The sequence below is a fragment of the Acipenser ruthenus genome, chromosome 12 (genome assembly GCF_902713425.1).
Source record: "Acipenser ruthenus chromosome 12, fAciRut3.2 maternal haplotype, whole genome shotgun sequence".
In the NCBI taxonomy this organism is placed as follows: Eukaryota; Metazoa; Chordata; class Actinopteri; order Acipenseriformes; family Acipenseridae; genus Acipenser; species Acipenser ruthenus.
Genome location: NC_081200.1, coordinates 26,313,271 through 26,332,744, shown reverse-complemented (window position 1 = coordinate 26,332,744; position 19,474 = coordinate 26,313,271). Strand labels below are relative to the sequence as shown.

General features: G+C 37.0%; 1 protein-coding gene across 2 annotated transcripts in view; it reads right to left on the bottom strand.

The window, feature by feature from the left end:
- Nucleotides 1-12,430, bottom strand: part of LOC117416972 (formin-binding protein 1-like) — a 91,957-nt gene extending 79,527 nt beyond the window's left edge. The window contains exon 1 of one of the 2 annotated variants that reach the window (XM_034028497.3): nt 11,925-12,430. In XM_034028497.3, the coding sequence (XP_033884388.3) occupies nt 11,925-11,948 (24 nt within the window). In that variant the 5' untranslated portion in view covers nt 11,949-12,430. The remainder of the gene's footprint in view (nt 1-11,924) is intronic. The other variant, XM_034028499.3, reaches the window with a different exon arrangement.
- Nucleotides 12,431-19,474: the final 7,044 nt, after the last annotated feature.

Sequence of the window (19,474 nt, the reverse complement as noted above, 5' to 3'; positions counted from 1 at the left end):
ACCTGACTGTATGCCTACAAAATCCCTGACTTTGTGCAAGTGTACCTAGAAGAATTGATGCTGTTTTGAAGGCAAAGGGTGGTCACACCAAATATGGATTTGATTTAGATTTTTCACTCACTTTGCATTTAGTTAATTGATAAATATAATCTATTAACGTGTCTATTTTTGAAAGCATTCTTACTTTACAGCATTTTTTCACACCTGCCTAAAACTTTTGCACAGTACTGTATCTATCTATCTATCTATCTATATATATATTATATATATATATATATATATATATAATCTATATCTATATCTATATACACACACACATACATATACACACACACATACATACACAGTACTGCAAAGGTGTGTGTATGGGATAGACTGACACTTGTAGCGCATAAAACACTGCCTGCCTACAACCCTATATCCCTGGAACAAAACCAAGGGATGATCTTTTTATGCTGATACTATTTTACAGGAGACACCTATATAGGTACCAACCTTCATAAATATTAAAAACTACATTTGTACGGGGCTCTGCACTTGGTCTGACTGTAAGGTATTCAGAGGAGCTCTGAGATTTGTTTGAAATGAAGGAAACTCTGCAGATAGGAAAATGCGCTATTAACTTCCTTGTACATATCTCAAGAGATACTGTGACACTGACTAGAAGATTTATTCCTGCTTTTAAGTACTATTCTGCTGCACTGTACGGTATTTAAAATCTCGAATTTTATAACGCGTTTAAAAGGTAGAGGTGAAAATTATTATGCATGAAGCATAAATGACTAAAATGACATCAAGGTCTAACAGAGTAAACCACAGTAGATAACACCCTGCTATCGCAATTGCTTTACTGTGCTGTAATTGGGGTCAGCACTTCACTCATTCTGAATCTGTACTGTAATTACTGCATTCTATAACATTAGGGATTTAGAACACAGAAAACTGTATTAAACCAAGAGAAAAAAAGTACTAGCAAGCTTTGCATGATTAATATCTTCCAAATGAAAAAATGCAATTTTACATGTTCACTTTTACAGTACTTTATAAATATATTTTCAACATAATACTGAATCTTTTGATATTTTTATTCACACATTATAGGTAATTCAAATGAGGGATTTTCTTTTTTTTCCCAGCTTTTACTCAGGAGATGCTTGCCAGGAGAAATATTTTTTCCATTAAACAGAGTGTATCCTGATCATGCTCCCTCCTGTAATATTTTTCTCCTGGAGAACACCCTAGAGTAAATGTTGAGAAATGTATTCTCCCAATTGATTTGTGTGTGTGTGATAAATGTCAACAGTCGGCAAGACGTTTAAAAATATATGCTGTGATACAGACAACACAACATACATTCATAGTCATCAAATCTTAAAGTGAGATTTTGGATTCAGATTTACAGTATAGCACAGCAAATCTATAATCATTTCCTAACACTCAAATGCTTGATCCTCAAAACATCTTGGGCTTGTTTGGCACAGGAATTCATATATAAACACTCAATCTGAAAAAGATTTAAAAAAAAAAAAAGTCTTAATCCAGTACCTTCCACAAGGTAAAACTAATTCAGTGTACAAAAGTTTTCAAAAAGTGCCTTCTACATGAGAAGCGTGTAAAGTTGCTGTAACCCGTTAGTTAAAATGCAGGAAGCCTTGGATTTTACTGTAAGCATGACAGGTAAAAGTACTGTAGCTCAGCAAAATATGTGACTCTACTGGTCTTCCCCAACAGATGAGACTGCATGAATGAATGCAGACTTTTACAAAGAAAAGAAAAAAAATGCCACAAAAGCACCTAGCTGCTCTGAAAATATGAAATTACTCGCTAACAAAAGGCATGCGTTTGTGTGGCTCCAGTCCAAACCCACAGGTCCCCAGTGAAGTAACAGGGAATCAAGAGAAAACTGGAAAAGCTACAGGGCTTTAGAGAAAACTCAACTAGCAAACTACAATGCTCCTCAAAAGGATTTTTACTGAACAGTTAAAACCTATACAGCAAGGTGCAGGTTTATTTTGCATCCCATCCTGTGTGTCCCGTGAACGCAAGACAAAATATTTTTCTGTCCAATGGATTTATTTTGCGTCTAGGACGCAAAACTTTGCGTTAACGCGACCTCTGAATAATAATAATAATAATAATAATTCAGGGTAGGTATCGGAGCTCAGTCAAACTGGTTTATTTCATATTTAATTTACATCCAACAATACACCATAGTAAGACAATTACATACTACAATCTGCTGGTGTAGAAAAAAGTATGAACTACAGTAGCTGAAACAATTAGGCCTATACGTAGAATTATGTGTTTAAAATCAAAGATTTAAACAAATGAAGACCGGAGATGTTTTTTTTTTTTTTTTTTTTTTTTTAATCAGATTTGGATGTTATTCCAAGCTCAGCAGAATGCTGTACCTAGGCAGTAGAGGCCTCAGAGCACAACTATTTGAAAAAAAAATACTACTGATTCAAATAAGAACCATTACAGTTTACACAAAAAAAAAAAAAACATATGAAAAAGTATAGAAAAATAGTTATATTCAGCATGATTTTGAATTTTAATCATTTATAAATCAGCTCTGTTTACAATGTTGGGTTGAGAATACTGTTTACAAACAGTGTTTTAATGATCAACTTACATAATAAACAATGCAGACCTTATTTGTGCTTAATACAGAACGGATTCAGTAATATTTGCAAATTATAATAAAAATTTCTTCAGTAGGTTAGTTCTATCTACCGCACATTAAAATCTTACTAAGATTCAAAAGGACTGTGCACAGTTCAGAAATATCGGCTAAGATTCGGGAATGTTATTCTACAGAACGTGACTCCCATGCATCGGTGTGTAAGTTTCTTTTTTTCAGAAAATATGCAAATACCCATAGAGATTTTCAAAACATTGCCAGTCTTCAACTTAAAAAGGTATCATCTAATCCTTTTAGGAGTCTTGCTGTAGTAATTGCATCATCTCAATGTCACACTGTTCAGAGCACTATTTTAGCAGATGTGGTAAGAGCTCCCATTGTAACCCAGCCCCAGCAGTTATTAGATTGTAGTAATAGTTAAACAGATCATTCACACCAGTAAAATGCAACAGGCGGTTTTAAAATTGCACCACAAGAAACCGTAAGATTTTGTCAGAACACGCCAACCTACAAATTAAGACATTATACACAAAACGCCCCCCCACCACCACCCCCAATTTTTTAATGAAGGTTTGTTATTTTGCAAAACCTTTCTTGGCTCAAAAAATGTTTTTGAGGGGTTCTAGATAAGGCATAAAATAAAATGAAAACATGGCCCAATTTTTCTAGACACAAGCACATTTCCTTTCTGTAGCTCACAGCACATGCATGCAGTAGCGCAGAAGGGGTTTTCTTTATCTTGTGTCAGGTACTGTACACCAGTGTTTATAACACATACTGTAATTGTGCTGGCTGCAAGACTTTGTTTTCCTTTCACAACAGATAGGGGTCAGGATAGGGATCAGATGGCATTAAGCCTGTGGTTGAGCACCAGGGCAGGTGCTGCATAGCAGACAAAGCAACAGCATATGCACTTTGTCCTAAAATGATTACAGTCTGCTAGTACAGCGCTGGGGTGAAAGAGTTCAGCCTGCAAGCTAACTTACTGACACTTTTTGAAACACCAATTGTTTGATCGTGTTAGTTTTTTTACATAGGCAACCGCAATTCACTGTGTTAACACCACATTAAACTTGTTATTTCAGTCTGAAAATTACCATTAGAAATGTTTCTACAGCAGGATCAAACTTGAATTATTGAAATCAGGAGGTCCTTTAAGCATTACAGAAAGTTTTTTGAGCATTTAAAATAAATTGCTACAGTAGTCATAGCCAGTACTATACGGACTGTAATGATGCCCACAAGTTTATTTTTCATTATAACAACAAAATTAAGGTGCAATAGATTTCCGTTTCACACACAAATTGGGGGGGGGGGGGGGGGGGGGGGGGGGATGGGGGTCATACAATGTTAGTAGTGTAGAATTTATTTATAAAGCAATAAAGTGACAGGGTGTTAAAATATGGACCACTATCTGCATGTCTGGGAATCATTCAGAGAGGTTCTGAAAGTTCTAAGCCGTGCTGGTATAGTGACATATTTCAAAAGTTGGAACATTTATTAGCTACTGTAATGAGATTGTTTGCTCTTTCCTTGCACTTTTATAAAACTCAGTAGCGGTTGTAGTCTTCAGAAATACTTGCCCAAAGCCTTAGATTCAATAACAGGAAAGTCAGCCCATTGTTAAGTATGATTTACAGGGTCTTCCCACAAGTGTTAAGTTTCTGTAGAGGTGAACAAGAAAACACAACTCACAGACACAAGGGAAGAAGCCAGCAAACTGTTTGCAATACAAAGCAAAGATCAAAATATCCCATTTCTAGCTTATTGATTTTTTTTATGATTATTAGAATTTTATAAACAGGTTACAAGTTTCAAGTAACAGATACAGTAGACTGCACAGCACAGTCATTTGAGACTTACAATGAACTGAATTAAGCAGAGTGACTGCTTTAAAACTGTACAAGGCGAAAAACTGTCTGCATCGTAAAGTTGTAGAATTCTTGATTCAACATGTTTTTTTTTTTAACTTGTAAATCGTGACATCTAATCATCGTCATGGATTCATTCCATATGGGATAGATTATGGCAAAATGGCGAGGGTCTGTCCCACCAGAGCATTAGTTGCCTGTTTTCAATTCAGGATCAAAAGACTTTGGCCTATATTTTTCCCTGTGGGCGAATCCCAAGCAAATTGCTGTTTCCAAAAAGGGCCAACTGAACCCAAGCACTGTGTGCTTCTGACCATGGCCCATTTGTTATTTTTAAAATTCTGAGATTTAAAAAAAGCAACACAGAATATACTATAGGGCTATATTTACTGCTTTTCACCCCAAATATGTCCCACTCAGGTGTTTGAAAATATTGATTTATACAGTGATAATCCACAACTGTACATTCAGATACACTTATCTTTGTAATAAATATAAGATCAAGGCACATCTGCACAACATACTGCAGTTAATGGACAGACAAATTACAGTAAACACAGACAAACTCTCTGGAGATTTTAAATTTTAAAAAAATGATAACAAAAGGACCTTTGCTTGTAACACGCTATTAAAGCAATTATACAAATCTTTGGAAACAGCTTTTGGATGGTAATTGTAATGTCATTATTGAATAACATCTGAGTGCTGACAGAAAGGCTGAAAGACAGTGTACAGAGAGAGGCAAAGAGACAAAGGCTTGTGTTTCGCGTATTGCTATTTAATTAACTACAGTGTTCAATAATACAGTGTTACGCAATTTAGTGTCCCACATCGGGACAGGAACTAAGATCAAACACTTTTGGTCCCGTTTGCCCTTCCTCCCTGACCTCCACCATTAACCCTTCGAGGGAAGCCAAAGACAGCACAAGAGTAAAGTCGTTGCCTTTAACCAGCATAACCTAATAAAGGAGTTATTCCACCTCCACACTGGTTAGTAAAGGAGTCAACAATACTAAACTCAACTAGGCTCAATCAGATTTCCTCTGTCCCTGTTATCAAATCAGCCTGCTTTTTGTTCACCCTGCTGTGTAAGGTTTTCTGAAATAAGGAAAGAACAGGTTTTTTGCTTTATACCATTGATTTTTGATCAATATATTAAAAGAACACATCCTCAATTAGTGTTTCCTAATCAAGCCTGGGATGAAATGTTTTCAGAAAGAGACACAATGAAGTTACAGTAGCAAGCTTATTGTCAAATTGTTTCCCCAAATTGCAAAAAACTAAAAACACGTATTGTAATAAAAAAAACCTTTTGATAGCATTTTTTTCTCATCCTTTGGCGGTTAGTACAATTGTGAAATCTTACAGACAAGTACAAAAGCTGTACTTGACAACTGAAAAACTGTTTACTAAACAAATTACATATTTGCTGTCCTCCATGAACCGTAACTGATGTATTTTAATTTCCATGTTAATTGCATTTAGAACATAATTGCTTTGGAAATGCTAATAACGCATGTATTCTCGTGCAGAATCATGTAGCCTAAGTTAGTATGCAGGTCACGCCTCAAGCCTTCATTCGTTTCTAAATGCGTTCCCTTTTTCTTGCAAAGTGTATTAATTTGCAAGACAGGGAAATAATATAGGCCCTGCCGATTAACATGTATATTCATGCAACTACAAAATGTTAGCTTACAGGATGCATCGCTAACAAATGTGACAAGGTTAAGAATATTTAAAATATTGTTTTAATTGCAGGAAAAAAATAAAAAAAACACAAGCACAAGGCCCTGAAGTTCAGCCCCGTTGTTTTTTGTTTTTGTTTGTAAATTGGGTCGGCAGTATTATTCAAGCTGTAGAGGCCCTGTTTCCATCCAATGTGTCGGGATCACCGAACAATGAACTTTGTTACCCTTTGGTGATATACTGCCAGCTCCCACAGAGACTTTGCTTGAACTGAATGCATTTTCCATGCTTGGAGGACAATGGGTGCCAAATACAGGACGTACATTTCTCATTAAAATTACTCCACAGCAATTAAGTGGGAGAATCATAGCCAGTATGGAACCCAGCTTCAACCAATCAGCCCAGTTTTATGTGTGTCAAGATTTAATAGAAATTACAGGCCTTTTGTGGGATTTCATTTCCATAGACAGGGACCATTCTGTTTCATTTACCCCAACAAGAGCAAGTGGACCAAGTTTTTGACATCAATCCCAGCGCCATTATAGAACAAGTGCTTTGTAAATGTTAATATCTCTTGTTTGAATTTACTCCCTTAACTTGAAACAAATTATTACTCTATTCAAATCTGAATTAAGGTGTACTGTAAGAAGGCTCTTGCATCAATTTAAAATCTGTCAATATGCGAAAATGATAACAGCAAATACTACCTACTGTGCTGTACATGCTGTAAAACTGCCGGTCACCCCCAGTAAAAAATAAAATAAATCCACAGAATCAGATAAAATTAAAATTGTGCAGTGCCCATGTTTAAAATACACAGCAATTAAAAAAACAGATGCTTGATGAAACTAAATTGATCAAACGTGTGTAGCATGGAGCGTTATGCTGTATTTCACTGTAAAGACGTTGCTGTTAGAAAGAACCTCCCGAAGGAACAACTCGAAACGGTCCTCAGGATCCCCTGCTGAAATCTGTTTATATTCATTGATGGGAAAACCTGAATACTAATAATAATAAAAACAACATTTCTGGATTAAGATCAAGTACTGTACTCATGAGGATTCCCTGCATTTCCTGACACTCAGGCAGCGCTTTCTACACTAATCTTTGGTGTGTGTGTGTGTGTGTGTGTGTGTGTGTGGTGCCGTTTGCAAAATGCATTTTCAGTTAAATTAATTCACATCAATTGCCTTGTTCAATACCGTATTTATTACACAAATGCCTTGATAGGTTTACTGTAAAATGGCTCAACCAGAACTTCCTTTGCAAAATATGTACTGCACTGAACTGTCAAAATTGAAGTCTCTTTAAGCGAACAGAAGCCTATATTTCTTACCGTGACCAGACAACACTACAGTAATAAAAGACAGAATAGGCTTTATGTCTGATGACACTGATTTAAAACAGCTGATTTCAAGGGGCAATACTTTACTTCCACACAGTAAATAAGACATATTACTGAATAGTGTAAAGAGAAGACTCTTAACTATACAGTGCACACCACAGAAACAGCTAGACTGTACTGGGGTGATGGCCGATAACTTCGGTGGTTACCAACTGTACAGTAAATGCCAGAACATGCATATTCACTACATTAAAATGTCTACAAATGTATTCAATGTTTTTTTTTATTTTTTATGAGAGTTTAGTCTTGACATACAGTTTGTACAGTAAGTGGCCTTTACTAGGGAACAATATAATAACTGTAAATGGCAAGATCCTTTAAATGTCAAGTTTTAGCACTGGCTCAATAATTCACAGGCTATGCAACACAGCGAACACTTGGGCAAGACGAGGGCATGTTCAACAGCAAAATCCCAGTGATACATTCGCTGTAAGACCAGCAGATACTGAATGAAATAGGCTAACCCCCTAGAAGCTGGCTACTAAAATGTATCATTGATATGTGCTCAGTTCAAACTGCCTTGCTAAACAGACATTAAACAGCATAAAGAGAGTTTTGAGGTTACTTTAAATTATGCCTATTTTGTGTTCTACCTTGTGAATTTAATTTAGCCTGACTGCAATGTTTCACATGTTCTCTCCCTCTCCACCCACCCCCCCCATAAGGGATAGCAAAACGGTCACATGGATGTTCACAGGCTGGTGGCAGATTTGTGGATCTCAGCACTATTAAATCATGGCTCACGCTGTGTAGCTTTTTCACATCTTTTAGCATATGTTTTCCTATATTACTGTACCCAAACGCCAAACAAGAAACCCTTACGGTACACCATATGGTGCACCTCATGATTTACTGTCAAGACTGATTCTAGATTAAAAGATACAACACGCTATTCTAGACTAAAAGATACAACACGCTACATTATTTAAATATTTAACTAAAAGGGGGCCAGTTACAGGAATAGAAAGTATTTATCATAAAAAAAAATGTTTAAGCATTTTTAATGATGTTATCAATAAGACGAAATAGAATTTCAAGCGCACAGCTGTGGAAGTTGAAAACCTGCTTTCTGTCTCTCTCACAATGGTACCTTCCCTTAGAGTGCATACCTGAACCTCCACTTTCTTCAAAACCAAATTCAGTACACAGCATACAGTATGGCTTCAGCGGTCACATTTATAGGTTGAACTGCTTTACTAAAGCGATCCACTAACAATCTGCTGCACCTCAACGTGTTTTTATTTAAAGGCACTTTCTCACTCCAAATACGTGCCTTTCTTGTACAAAGTGTTTTCCTTTTCCGTCATTCTCAATTTCAACAAGGATTTGCTTAGTATAAATCAGGAAGAGTATCCACTGACAAGAGACTTGCCTCCCATTTCCAAGAAAGACCTGGCAAAAGGGTAGCATACTTGTACACATACGGCCAAGGAGTCTGGAACACATTTATTATTTTGTTTATCTTCAAGTGCACTGCAGTAATAAGTATTTAAGGTTTCAGCCCTTCAACACTGATTGCGTCCGTCACACTCATAATCATAATCACTGTGCAAATTTACAGCTATACTTTTATAAGGGTCCTTCAATTCTGACTTCTCGGGTGGCATCTGGGTATACTGCAAACCAATAAAACTGTTGATTTGATGACATTTTGCAACCTTTAGAATAAAGTTGCTCAAGATGAGGAGTTCCTTCCCTATGCTTGTTTTTAACTTTTAAAATTAAAAGTCATAAAATAAAAAATAAGTACAGATTTCCTGCAAGTTCACACTGTACATTCCCATAAACACATAAACCAGCTGGTGCACATCATAAAAACTGTATAGCAAGAGCAGACATTTTCAATAAAGAAGTGGAAAATATATTATGATGAGAAGGCATGAAAAGTCGCCAAACTCAGCTGACTGTAATGTACTTTCAATGAGGCGATCTTTACACCTACATCCAGACGATTAGCTAGATAATCCTGCAGATGTAACATGCTGCACAGGAATGGGTCAATAACAGTAATCCTACCATAACACAGAGCAATGCTGTTGTATGAAGGGCTGGGAGATGCTTTCAAACTGTCCAATAAACTAATAAAACAGTGAAATATGTAATTTACACAATCTGAATGACATTGTTAAGGTTTGTAACACACATACGTAGGCTATAGGCTATATATAAAATGCAACTTTTTTTCTATGGCATTTTTCAGCAATTTTATCAGTTCTTTGTAGTGTGGAGATAAGAAGCACTTCCCTATAACTATCCCAGAGAGAATCCTTCTAGTTTTATTTGTTTCCTGGATAGGTACTGTAACAGAAATAGCCTACATAGAATATATACTGTTCTGAAGACATTGTTCAATGTAGAATGAAAGTTATTAAATAAAACTGACAATATCCCGTGTGCCTACATCTTTAGTCTGAAAATGGACCAATGAACTTATCTTCAAATGAAAAGGTACAGATTTAAATTACACCTTAACTTGACTGTTTATGAAGTTTGAATTTGTCTATACCACTGAGCAGGTGGAGCCAGAAGAGTTGAAAGGTCACAGTCACATTATTCTGGAGTCAGGAAACACATAGAGTGATATACAACAAATCAAAAGCGGACATTTATAGAAAAAATATTTTAAAATATTGTAGCGATAGATAGGGAAAAAAAGCTGCCTGCCAAATGCCCCGATGGATGGGCTAATCCTATCCACCACTTTCAATGCTCAGAAGTAGAAAAGGTTTAGCCAGTACTAAGAGATACACTTGGCTTTTAATTCCAATAGCAGCCATACAATTTGCTGGTAACCTTAACCCCTTTTTGGGCAAACTAAAGAAGGTCCTGCTGTCAATGAAAAAATGGTCTACCTGACTTAGTTATATAGCTTTACCTTAGAATTCTGATTGAGCATTTGATGTTGTGGAAGGTATTGGCTTTAGTCATCCTACTTTTCTTCAGGGTACCAACGGGTGACCAATCCAACTGCTCCACACAAAGTCCAGTACTAAACTATGATTTTGCTTTCTGACCAATCAGGCTCCAAAACAAACAGAAGATCTGCTGTGAATGGATTGAACAGTCTTGCAGTTATCCAGTAAGTAATTATACCTCATCAGTTAATCTGCAGGTCTGTATTAATTGGTCTGCTACAATAACAGATACAACCAGCACCCAGGTACATTAAAACATCACAATAAGCAGTTCGCTGCAAATTCAGGATGGGATTGTTTAGTGTCAGACAGACAATAAAAAAGGATTGAAAGTATGATCTTCTACCTATGGCCTTGTCAGCTCTGTCAGTCCTGGTTACGACGCTGGCCATACGAACTCAAGTTAAGACTTTAGTAAGTTACCCACATTTCTATTATGATAAGTACAAAAAAGCCACGAATGAATGTATTTACTTTAATTTGGACAGCAATATCTGCATTGAAACGGGAGATTTGTTCTGCTTCTTAGTGTAGGTGTTTCTGTGACACTTATCACAACTCGAGTGATGATCAAATCGAGGTCATTCTCCACAATGAGAAATACAATCAATTCCCCGAAGTTGTATCATATAGTTACACCCTGCATCGGCTGTACAACTAGGCTGTAATTCGTACATTCTATTTCGTAAAAAACATGATACTGTTAACTCAAGAATCCTCTTATGACATCGCAAATATATGTCACTGAACATGGAGCTACCTCACCACCGTACTCTACTTCCAAGTATCATATTCTTATCAACTGGTTCGCCTTCCTCCTCCAGCAATGCATTGTGTTTGAGCAACCTTGCACAACTGACTCACCTACACTAAACAACAAAAACGGAACACCGAAAAAAAAATTGACAAAGACTGCATACGCTTTTTAAAACCCCTTAAATCGACAAACCAAAGCATAATATCTTTGAAAATTCATCTCGAATCAGAACCACATCAATTATCTAGCACTGTTCATTATGTTAAATAGCTTCGGAGGCAGAAGAATGCATTTTAACCCCCAAATGGATTGAAACTGGGTGTGAATGGCTCTTTGAACAATAAAGAAAAGCTCTTTTTAAAAAAGTGATATTTCTGTTACATCCACTACACATATTACATTTTACTCTGTTTAAAGAAAAAAAAACTGCAGATGTCTTTGCATGTAAATAATTGCCTACTTGTAGTTTCCTATTGTTTCCGTTCGCGTCTAAGGTAAAGGTGCTGTCTGTGCGTGTTGTTGCTGTGCTAGTACATTGTCATGAATCCATTCAACGCAAGGCAGCAACACATTCGGCTGGATTTTTCTTTTCACACCAAACCGAGACAAGGTGCAGGTAAATGGCAAAGGTGTGTTTCGCACTCACCCAAAGCTCCGTTCCCCAGCTCATTGCTAAAAGCAGCTCTTGTGACCGACTCCCGATATTGCTTTCTTATCCCCCAGCTGAAACTCTCCAAGCTACGCTCCCAGTGTCTCTCACGAATGCTCCAGTTCAGCGGAGCTAATTGTCTAGAGTCACTTCTCGCAGAGGAAGTTGGGATCTTGGAGGACACAAAGAGGGAAGGAGGGAGGTTCAGGTTCTCTCAGATTCCGCGTACTACTATTAATATGGGGGTGTGCATATGGAATTTGTTTTGTTTTACTCTACCAGTCTGGCGGTGGTTCGTTTCTCGTTTAGAATATGCTGTATGTATTATAAGTCTGGTTCAACACTAAAATTAGGTATGTAGGCTATATAACTGAGAAGCCTATGAGAATGTTTTAATTGAAAGAAATAACTCAAATCAATATGCAGTGTTCCATATACAGTATCTCCATTTTCATAGGCAGTATGCGTTTTACTTCGTCTATCTTAGGTAAAAAACGATGATGTTGCAACTATAAGCAGCTAAACTAACACAGTCGTGGTTAACCGGTTTGTAATTCCTAATATTATAAGATTAAGGACCAATTATTGACCAATCAGGTTAAAAGAAGTCTCCGATCGATTTTCTAATTATAGTTTGTAATATGACAATTTCAATCATATAATACTGGCCACTGTTTAGTCTGGATATAACAAGGAAAAAGCTGAATTTAGCTTAACCTAAATGTCCCTAATTACGTATAATTACTAGCCTTAGTAAGTATATCTCTCAATACCATGATAACAATGCTGCCTTTTTCACTGGAGCTCGTTTTGTTTTAAGCAGTGCCCTAGAACAGCCTTTGTTGATAGTTCTGTTTGTTTACATTACCCAAAAGAAGTTCTTCATCACCTATCGCCAGTTTCCCAGCATTCTGGGGTTCAGATACTAAAAATAGCCAAGAACCCACTTACCATGCCCCTTTTGAAACTAACTCAATTCTATAGGAGGCTGTGTGGTCCAGTGGTTAAGGAAAAGGACTTGTAACCAGGAGGTCCCCAGTTCAAATCCCGCCACTGACTCATTGTGTGACCCTGAGCAAGTCACTTAACCTCCTTGTGCTCTGTCTTTCGGGTGAGACGTAGTTGTAACTGACTCTGCAGCTGATGCATAGTTCACACACCCTAGTCTCTATAAATCACCTTGGATAAAGGCTTCTGCTAAATAAACAAATAATAATAATTCTTCTACCATAATCTGCACATTGGATCACTGATACAGGAAACACCCAGGTAGTTTACGTGTCATCATGATTTGAGCAATCAATCTCAGTGTTTCTGTTTCTACCACACCTGAGTCATATATATATAACGTTTGTCTAAATCTGACTTTACCTGGCCTGGAGAATCCTATGTGAAAGCACTGAACAGCATTCAATTCAAATGATGTACACGATTGATCTGTCAACCCGATTTGAAAAGACTATGTCCTGGTGTGGGGCAATTTGTCCTTGTTGACCTTGGATTACTCTGAGAGGGCAATGAATGCTGAAGTTACTTAAGCATTCTTAAATACGTCCAGCAATGCTACATTTGTATCCTAATGTGGATAGCTACTTTCAAGATGATAATGTATCCATTCACCATGCCAGAATTGTGTTAATAATGTGGCCAAGTAGCTGTTTTTCAGATGGGTGTTTCGTGTTGAATTCTTGAATAGCCAGATGTGTTGTTCAGGCCAAAAACATGTTCTCTTCAAAACTCCTCTGAGCCCCAGGGTTGTAGGCACCTCCCTCTTTTAGGAGCAGAGGTGACTGCCTGTAATTGTAATGTAATGGTAAACTCCTTCAGTTTCCGAGAAAAGCTATTAAATCAGTTCAGAGTTTTCAGCATTTCACAAACTCTGGACATATTTTGTCAGGATTCCCAATTTGTGTTAATAATCACATGGAGAACATTACTAGTAAACTAGGGGGTTTCGTTGAAGAGCAGGTTAGTCAATCTTTATAGTAAAACACTTTTTCTTAGTTTTTATGAATGCCCGCATTTTTATGATGCAATCCCTTTAAATGTTTCTTAGTGCAATAACTGAAATACAGTGCAGAGAAAAAGTTTGTGAACCCCTTAGGTTTTTCACATATTTCACATATTTCAAACCTAAAATGTTATTAGATCTTAATCTAAGTCCTAATAATAGATAAAGATAATCTGATTAAACAAATGACACTAAACATGATACTTTTTCAACATTTATTTGTCCACAAATGATTCAACATTCAATATCCATGTGTGAAAAAGTATGTGAACCTTTAGGTTCAGTAACTGGTGGCACCCCCTTGCAGCAATGACTTCAACTAAGTGGTTCCTGTAATTGTTGGTCAGTCTCTCACATCAGTTTTGAGGAATTTTGGCCCATTTCTCCTTACAGAACTGCTTCAACTTGGTGACATTTGAGTGCTTCCTTGCATGGACAGCTCGCTTCAGGTCCTGCCATAACATTTCGATGGGGTTTAGGTCTTTGACTAGGCCATTCTAAAACACTGAATTTCTTTTTCTGTAGCCATTCTTTTGTAGATCTGCTTGTATGTTTAGGATCATTGTCTTGCTGCATGACCCACTTTCGGTTCAGCTTCAGCTCACGGATGGCTGGCCTGACATTCTCCTCTAGAATCAATCTTCTGATACAATGCAGAATTCATGGTTGTGTCAATGATGGCAAGCCGTCCAGGTCCTGAGGCAGCAAAGCAGCCCCAAACCATCACACTCCCACCACCATGCTTGATGGTTGGGATGAGGTTCTTCTGTTCGAACACAGTGTTTGGTTTTTGCCAAACATAACGTTTCTCATTGAGGCCAAAAAGTTCTACCTTTGACTCGTCTGTCCAGAGAACATTGTTCCAGAAGTCTTGTGGATCATCTATGTGCTCTTTGGCGAACTTCAGACGGGCAGCAATGTTCTTTTTAGAGAGCAGTGGTTTCCTCCTGACTATCCTTCCATGAACACCATTCTTATTCAGTCTTTTTCTGATAGTTGAGTCATGAACACTCACATTAGCCAAGGCGAGAATGGCCTGCAGATCCTTGGATGTTACTCTGGGGTTCTTTGTGACTTCCTTGATGATTATCCGGTTTGTTCTTGGAGAGATTTTGATAGGACGACCGCTCCTGGGTAGAGTGACTGTGGTCTTGAACTTTCTCGATTTGTAGACTATCTGTCTGACAGTAGATTGGTGGAGCCCCAAATCCTTAGAAATTGTTTTGTAACCCTTTCTAGACTGATGAACATCAATAACTGTTTTGCTGAGGTCCTCCGTTTTCTTTTGATCGTGGCATGATGTGTTTCCACACACCTGTATGGTGAAGACCAAACTCACAAAGTTTCTGATCTTTATATATGGTGGGGCCTCCCAAACTCACCCCTGAAGATCTACCTAATTATTTAAACCTGATACACCTGATTATAATTATCCCCTTACTTTTTCACATACCCTGAATCTTAATTACTCATTGTTTGTCTAATTCATACATCATTTTGTTTCAAAAGACATGGAATTGTTTAATATAAACCCTATTGGATGTTTAAGAAAAGACTGGTTTTGATTCAGGAAGGCTATCATGGTAAAATTATGGAATTCCCATAATTGTCATTGGGGTTCACAAACTTTTTCTCAGCACTGTACATTTTTTTTAAAGGTTAAGGTGCTTTAAAAGTGATTTCAGGAGCTCTGCTTCAGTTGGCTGCCTTAGATATATGTGGGTTAGATCAGCCAAAGCACTGCTCTGGACAAGATGACTCTGCTGCTTACATTTTGGCTAATCTAGCCATCATTACATATGTCTATGGCAGGCAACTACAACTAAAGAGCCACTCCTAGACTCACTGGCAAAGCACCTTAACACAAACTAATCAAAAACAAACAAACAAACTACAAATATTTCAGTAATTGCAATAAGAAGCACTCGAAAAGATTGCAAACATCAGGTAAAAAAAGGAAGTTGAAGCTACTATTATTACTATAATAATAATAATAATAATAATAATAATAACTGGAGTTGCCAGCAACTTTACGGCTTACAGGACCAGTACCAGTACCAGTACCAGTATCAAACACTTTAGCAAATAGTGAAGAATGCCAGTAACAGTACCAAATACTTTAGCAAATAGTGCAGAATGCAGTACCAATACCAGACACTTTAGCAAATAGTGCAGATTGCCATTTTAACATAGTAACTATGACCCTGTGTGCACTCTATTATAAACCAGTTTTACATTTGACCTTTTAGGAGAGGTCAAAGGTCATGGGCAATGATATTTTTTGATAGAGCATAGATGGGTTAATATATGTGTTCCATAGTAACAATGACCTTATCTGCACTCTATAAGGAGTTATAAGCCAGTTTTACATTTGACCTTTAGGAGAGGTCAAAGGTCATGGACAATGACATTTTTTGATAGAGCACAGATGGGTTACTGTATGTGTTCCATAGTAACAATGACGTTATCTGCACTCTATAAGGAGTTAATAGCCAGTTTTGTATGTGGCCTCCATGTTTTTTATTGTAGCAACTTCGCTTGAACAACATTTAAAGGAGCTGTGGTTGCTGCTGTAGTTGAGGCCACAGTTGCTGCTGTAGTAGGGGCTGTGGTTGCTGCTGTAGTAGGGGCTGTGGTTGCTGCTGTAGTAGGGGCTTACAAACACCAGTTAATCTTGGACTATCCCTCAGCAACTATACCAACACTAGGATCATGTGTGCCAATTTTTGGTTCAGCCAGACTAGCGATTTCAGAGACAAAGGTTTTTGTAGTCAGTTTTGTATGTTGATGATGTCATCCAATGTGGCCACCATGTTTATTATTGTAGCAACTTCCCTTTAACACCCTTTAAAGACAACCACACTACGATCATATGTGCCATTGGGTTTGTTTCAATCGGATCAGTGGTTTGGGAGAAGAATATCTTTGTAGTTTGTGATTATGACGTCTGTATCGTGCGATTTTGACGTCATGCAGCATGGCCTCCATACCACACGACCTATCATCTTCTTACAAACACCAGTTCATCTTGGACTATCCCTCAGCAACTATACCAACTTTCAGCACTCTGCAATAAGTCGTTTTCGAAAGATACATTTTTACATTTAGGCAAAATGTTGTTCAATCCAGTATGGCGGCCAAACCATGTGAACTACGACATACGTTCTTTTGCATTTTCCATTTTCCCATAAGCATTTAACAACCTATTTAATATGGAAAAAAATATTTTAAAAACAAAAAGTTTAAATGATTAAAAATTCAAAAATAAAATATTTTTGTGTACATTATTTTTATTTTATTTTTTTTATTTTTATCAATACTATATATATATATATATATATATATATATATATATATATATATATATATATATATATATAGTATTTTTAATTTGTAAATAAATTGTACTGTACTGTATTACCTTTTTCATGTACAATTCAAAATGCACACAGAGTAACATTTTCTGGTACTGATATTTGCACAAATTTTGCTGCTTTCAACAGACAACCAATAACTAATTAATAAAGTTCTCATCAATAATATTATACATATATTCCGCATATGTTTATACTGTATTGCATTGCTAATTTGTCTATACACATTGTAAATTAACAGAGTCCAAATAAGTTCTACAGTGCTGTGCAGAACACGGGCAGTCCCTTTTTACCAGTGCATGTATTACACGTGTACAAACATTTAACTTCATCTTTTTTGTAATGAGCCACATGCTCCCCCTAATGGCAAAGATATGTTGCAACGTGTACTATATAATAATTTACACAATTCCTGTTCAAATGATCCTCCATAATACTCAAAAAAAATATGAATACTACTTTTACCTGATTTATTTTTTACTTTCACACAATCGTTATATTGTTAGTTGTAAATATATATTATATTAAAATGAGTGCTAACCAAGTTGTTTATTAATTGTGGTTCTTTGGTTATCTCGCACAGGCAACGCTATAGGTGAAATGATGCTGCTGCTGCTTCTGTACCTAATCATAGTGTTGCCAAGTCTCACGAGAAAGAAAAAGCGGCACTGCCTTTCAAAACAAGCCCAACTCCCAATTTCAAACGGAGGGGAGTGTGGGAGTGTTTATTCTTAGTAGTTCTATGGTTTTTTTAGTAGTTCGCATTTTTTGTTGAAATGGTGGGGATAAGATGATTCTAAAATTCTAATGACGTGCATACATTGACACCAGTCAATCACGCAACTCGCGACTCTCAAAAAATCAAAGCGACGTTTTTAAAAACAAGCCTAATTCCGCTTGTTATATATGCAGACTTGGCAACTGTGCTCCATGGTCTCGCGGCAATCAAATCATGTGACTTACAGTAAGGGTTGCTACTGCACTTGGATGCAACATTTAGTGTTTAAAATATTTGCATATGTTTAATTAACTTTAAAAAAAAAAAAGTATCGGCACAATAACGGGAACCAGTAACAATGTTAATTAAGCTAGAGGTAAAGAATTGGGTACAAAACTGTTTAGCACCCCGTTCTAGCTAATTCAATCTTACGTAATGTAATGTTCTAATTTTAATACGTAATTTAGTTGATTAAAACACACATTTGCTGTAACTTCTGAAAATACTCTCCCAATTATAATTGAACTATCATTACTGTAGTCTAAAAAGTGAGCTTTAATGATGGACCATATGGCTCCAGGTTACCCAGGACACGTTTTTATTATTATTATTATTATTATTTTTGTATTGGGGTGGGAACTGTATTTTTCATTGGTACCTCACAAAAATAACACTATGTAACACAATTTTTGTTCCTGGGTAGTAAGTGTTATTTTCTAATTGCTTATGCCTCAAAAGTATAGAAAATGGCTATTATTCCCCACAAACTTTGCTTTTGTGACCAGGACAGTGATATTTTGAAATTTACCTATTTCCAATGAGAACACAGGTGAATTTGTGTCTTTTCGTTCACATAAAGTCAGAAAAAAACAACATATGAATCCAAATGAACATGTATTTATACTAAAGTAATACAAAAATGACTACAAAAGATTTAGAAGTGAGTAGTTTTTCGAGATTTACGATTATACTGTAAATCACTTTCACGAATCAGCCCCCAAATGTAGTCTCCCATCATGTTCTCGTTATACTGTCCTTGGTAGCGGCGTTCAAAGTCCAGTATATCCTGGTGGAAGCGCTCGCCTTGCTCCTCTGAGTACGCTCCCATGTTCTCCTTGAATTTATCAAGATGAGCATCAAGGATATGGACTTTGAGGGACATCCTACAGCCCATTGTGCTGTAGTTCTTCACCAGAGTCTCAACCAGCTCCACATAGTTTTCGGCCTTGTGATTGCCCAGGAAGCCCCGAACCACTGCGACAAAGCTGTTCCAAGCCGCTTTTTCCTTACTAGTGAGCTTCTTGGGGAATTCATTGCACTCCAGGATCTTCTTTATCTGTGGTCCGACGAAGACATCGGCTTTGACCTTTGCCTCAGACAGCTTAGGGAAAAAGTCTTGAAGGTACTTGAAGGCTGCTGACTCCTTACCTAGAGCTCTGACAAA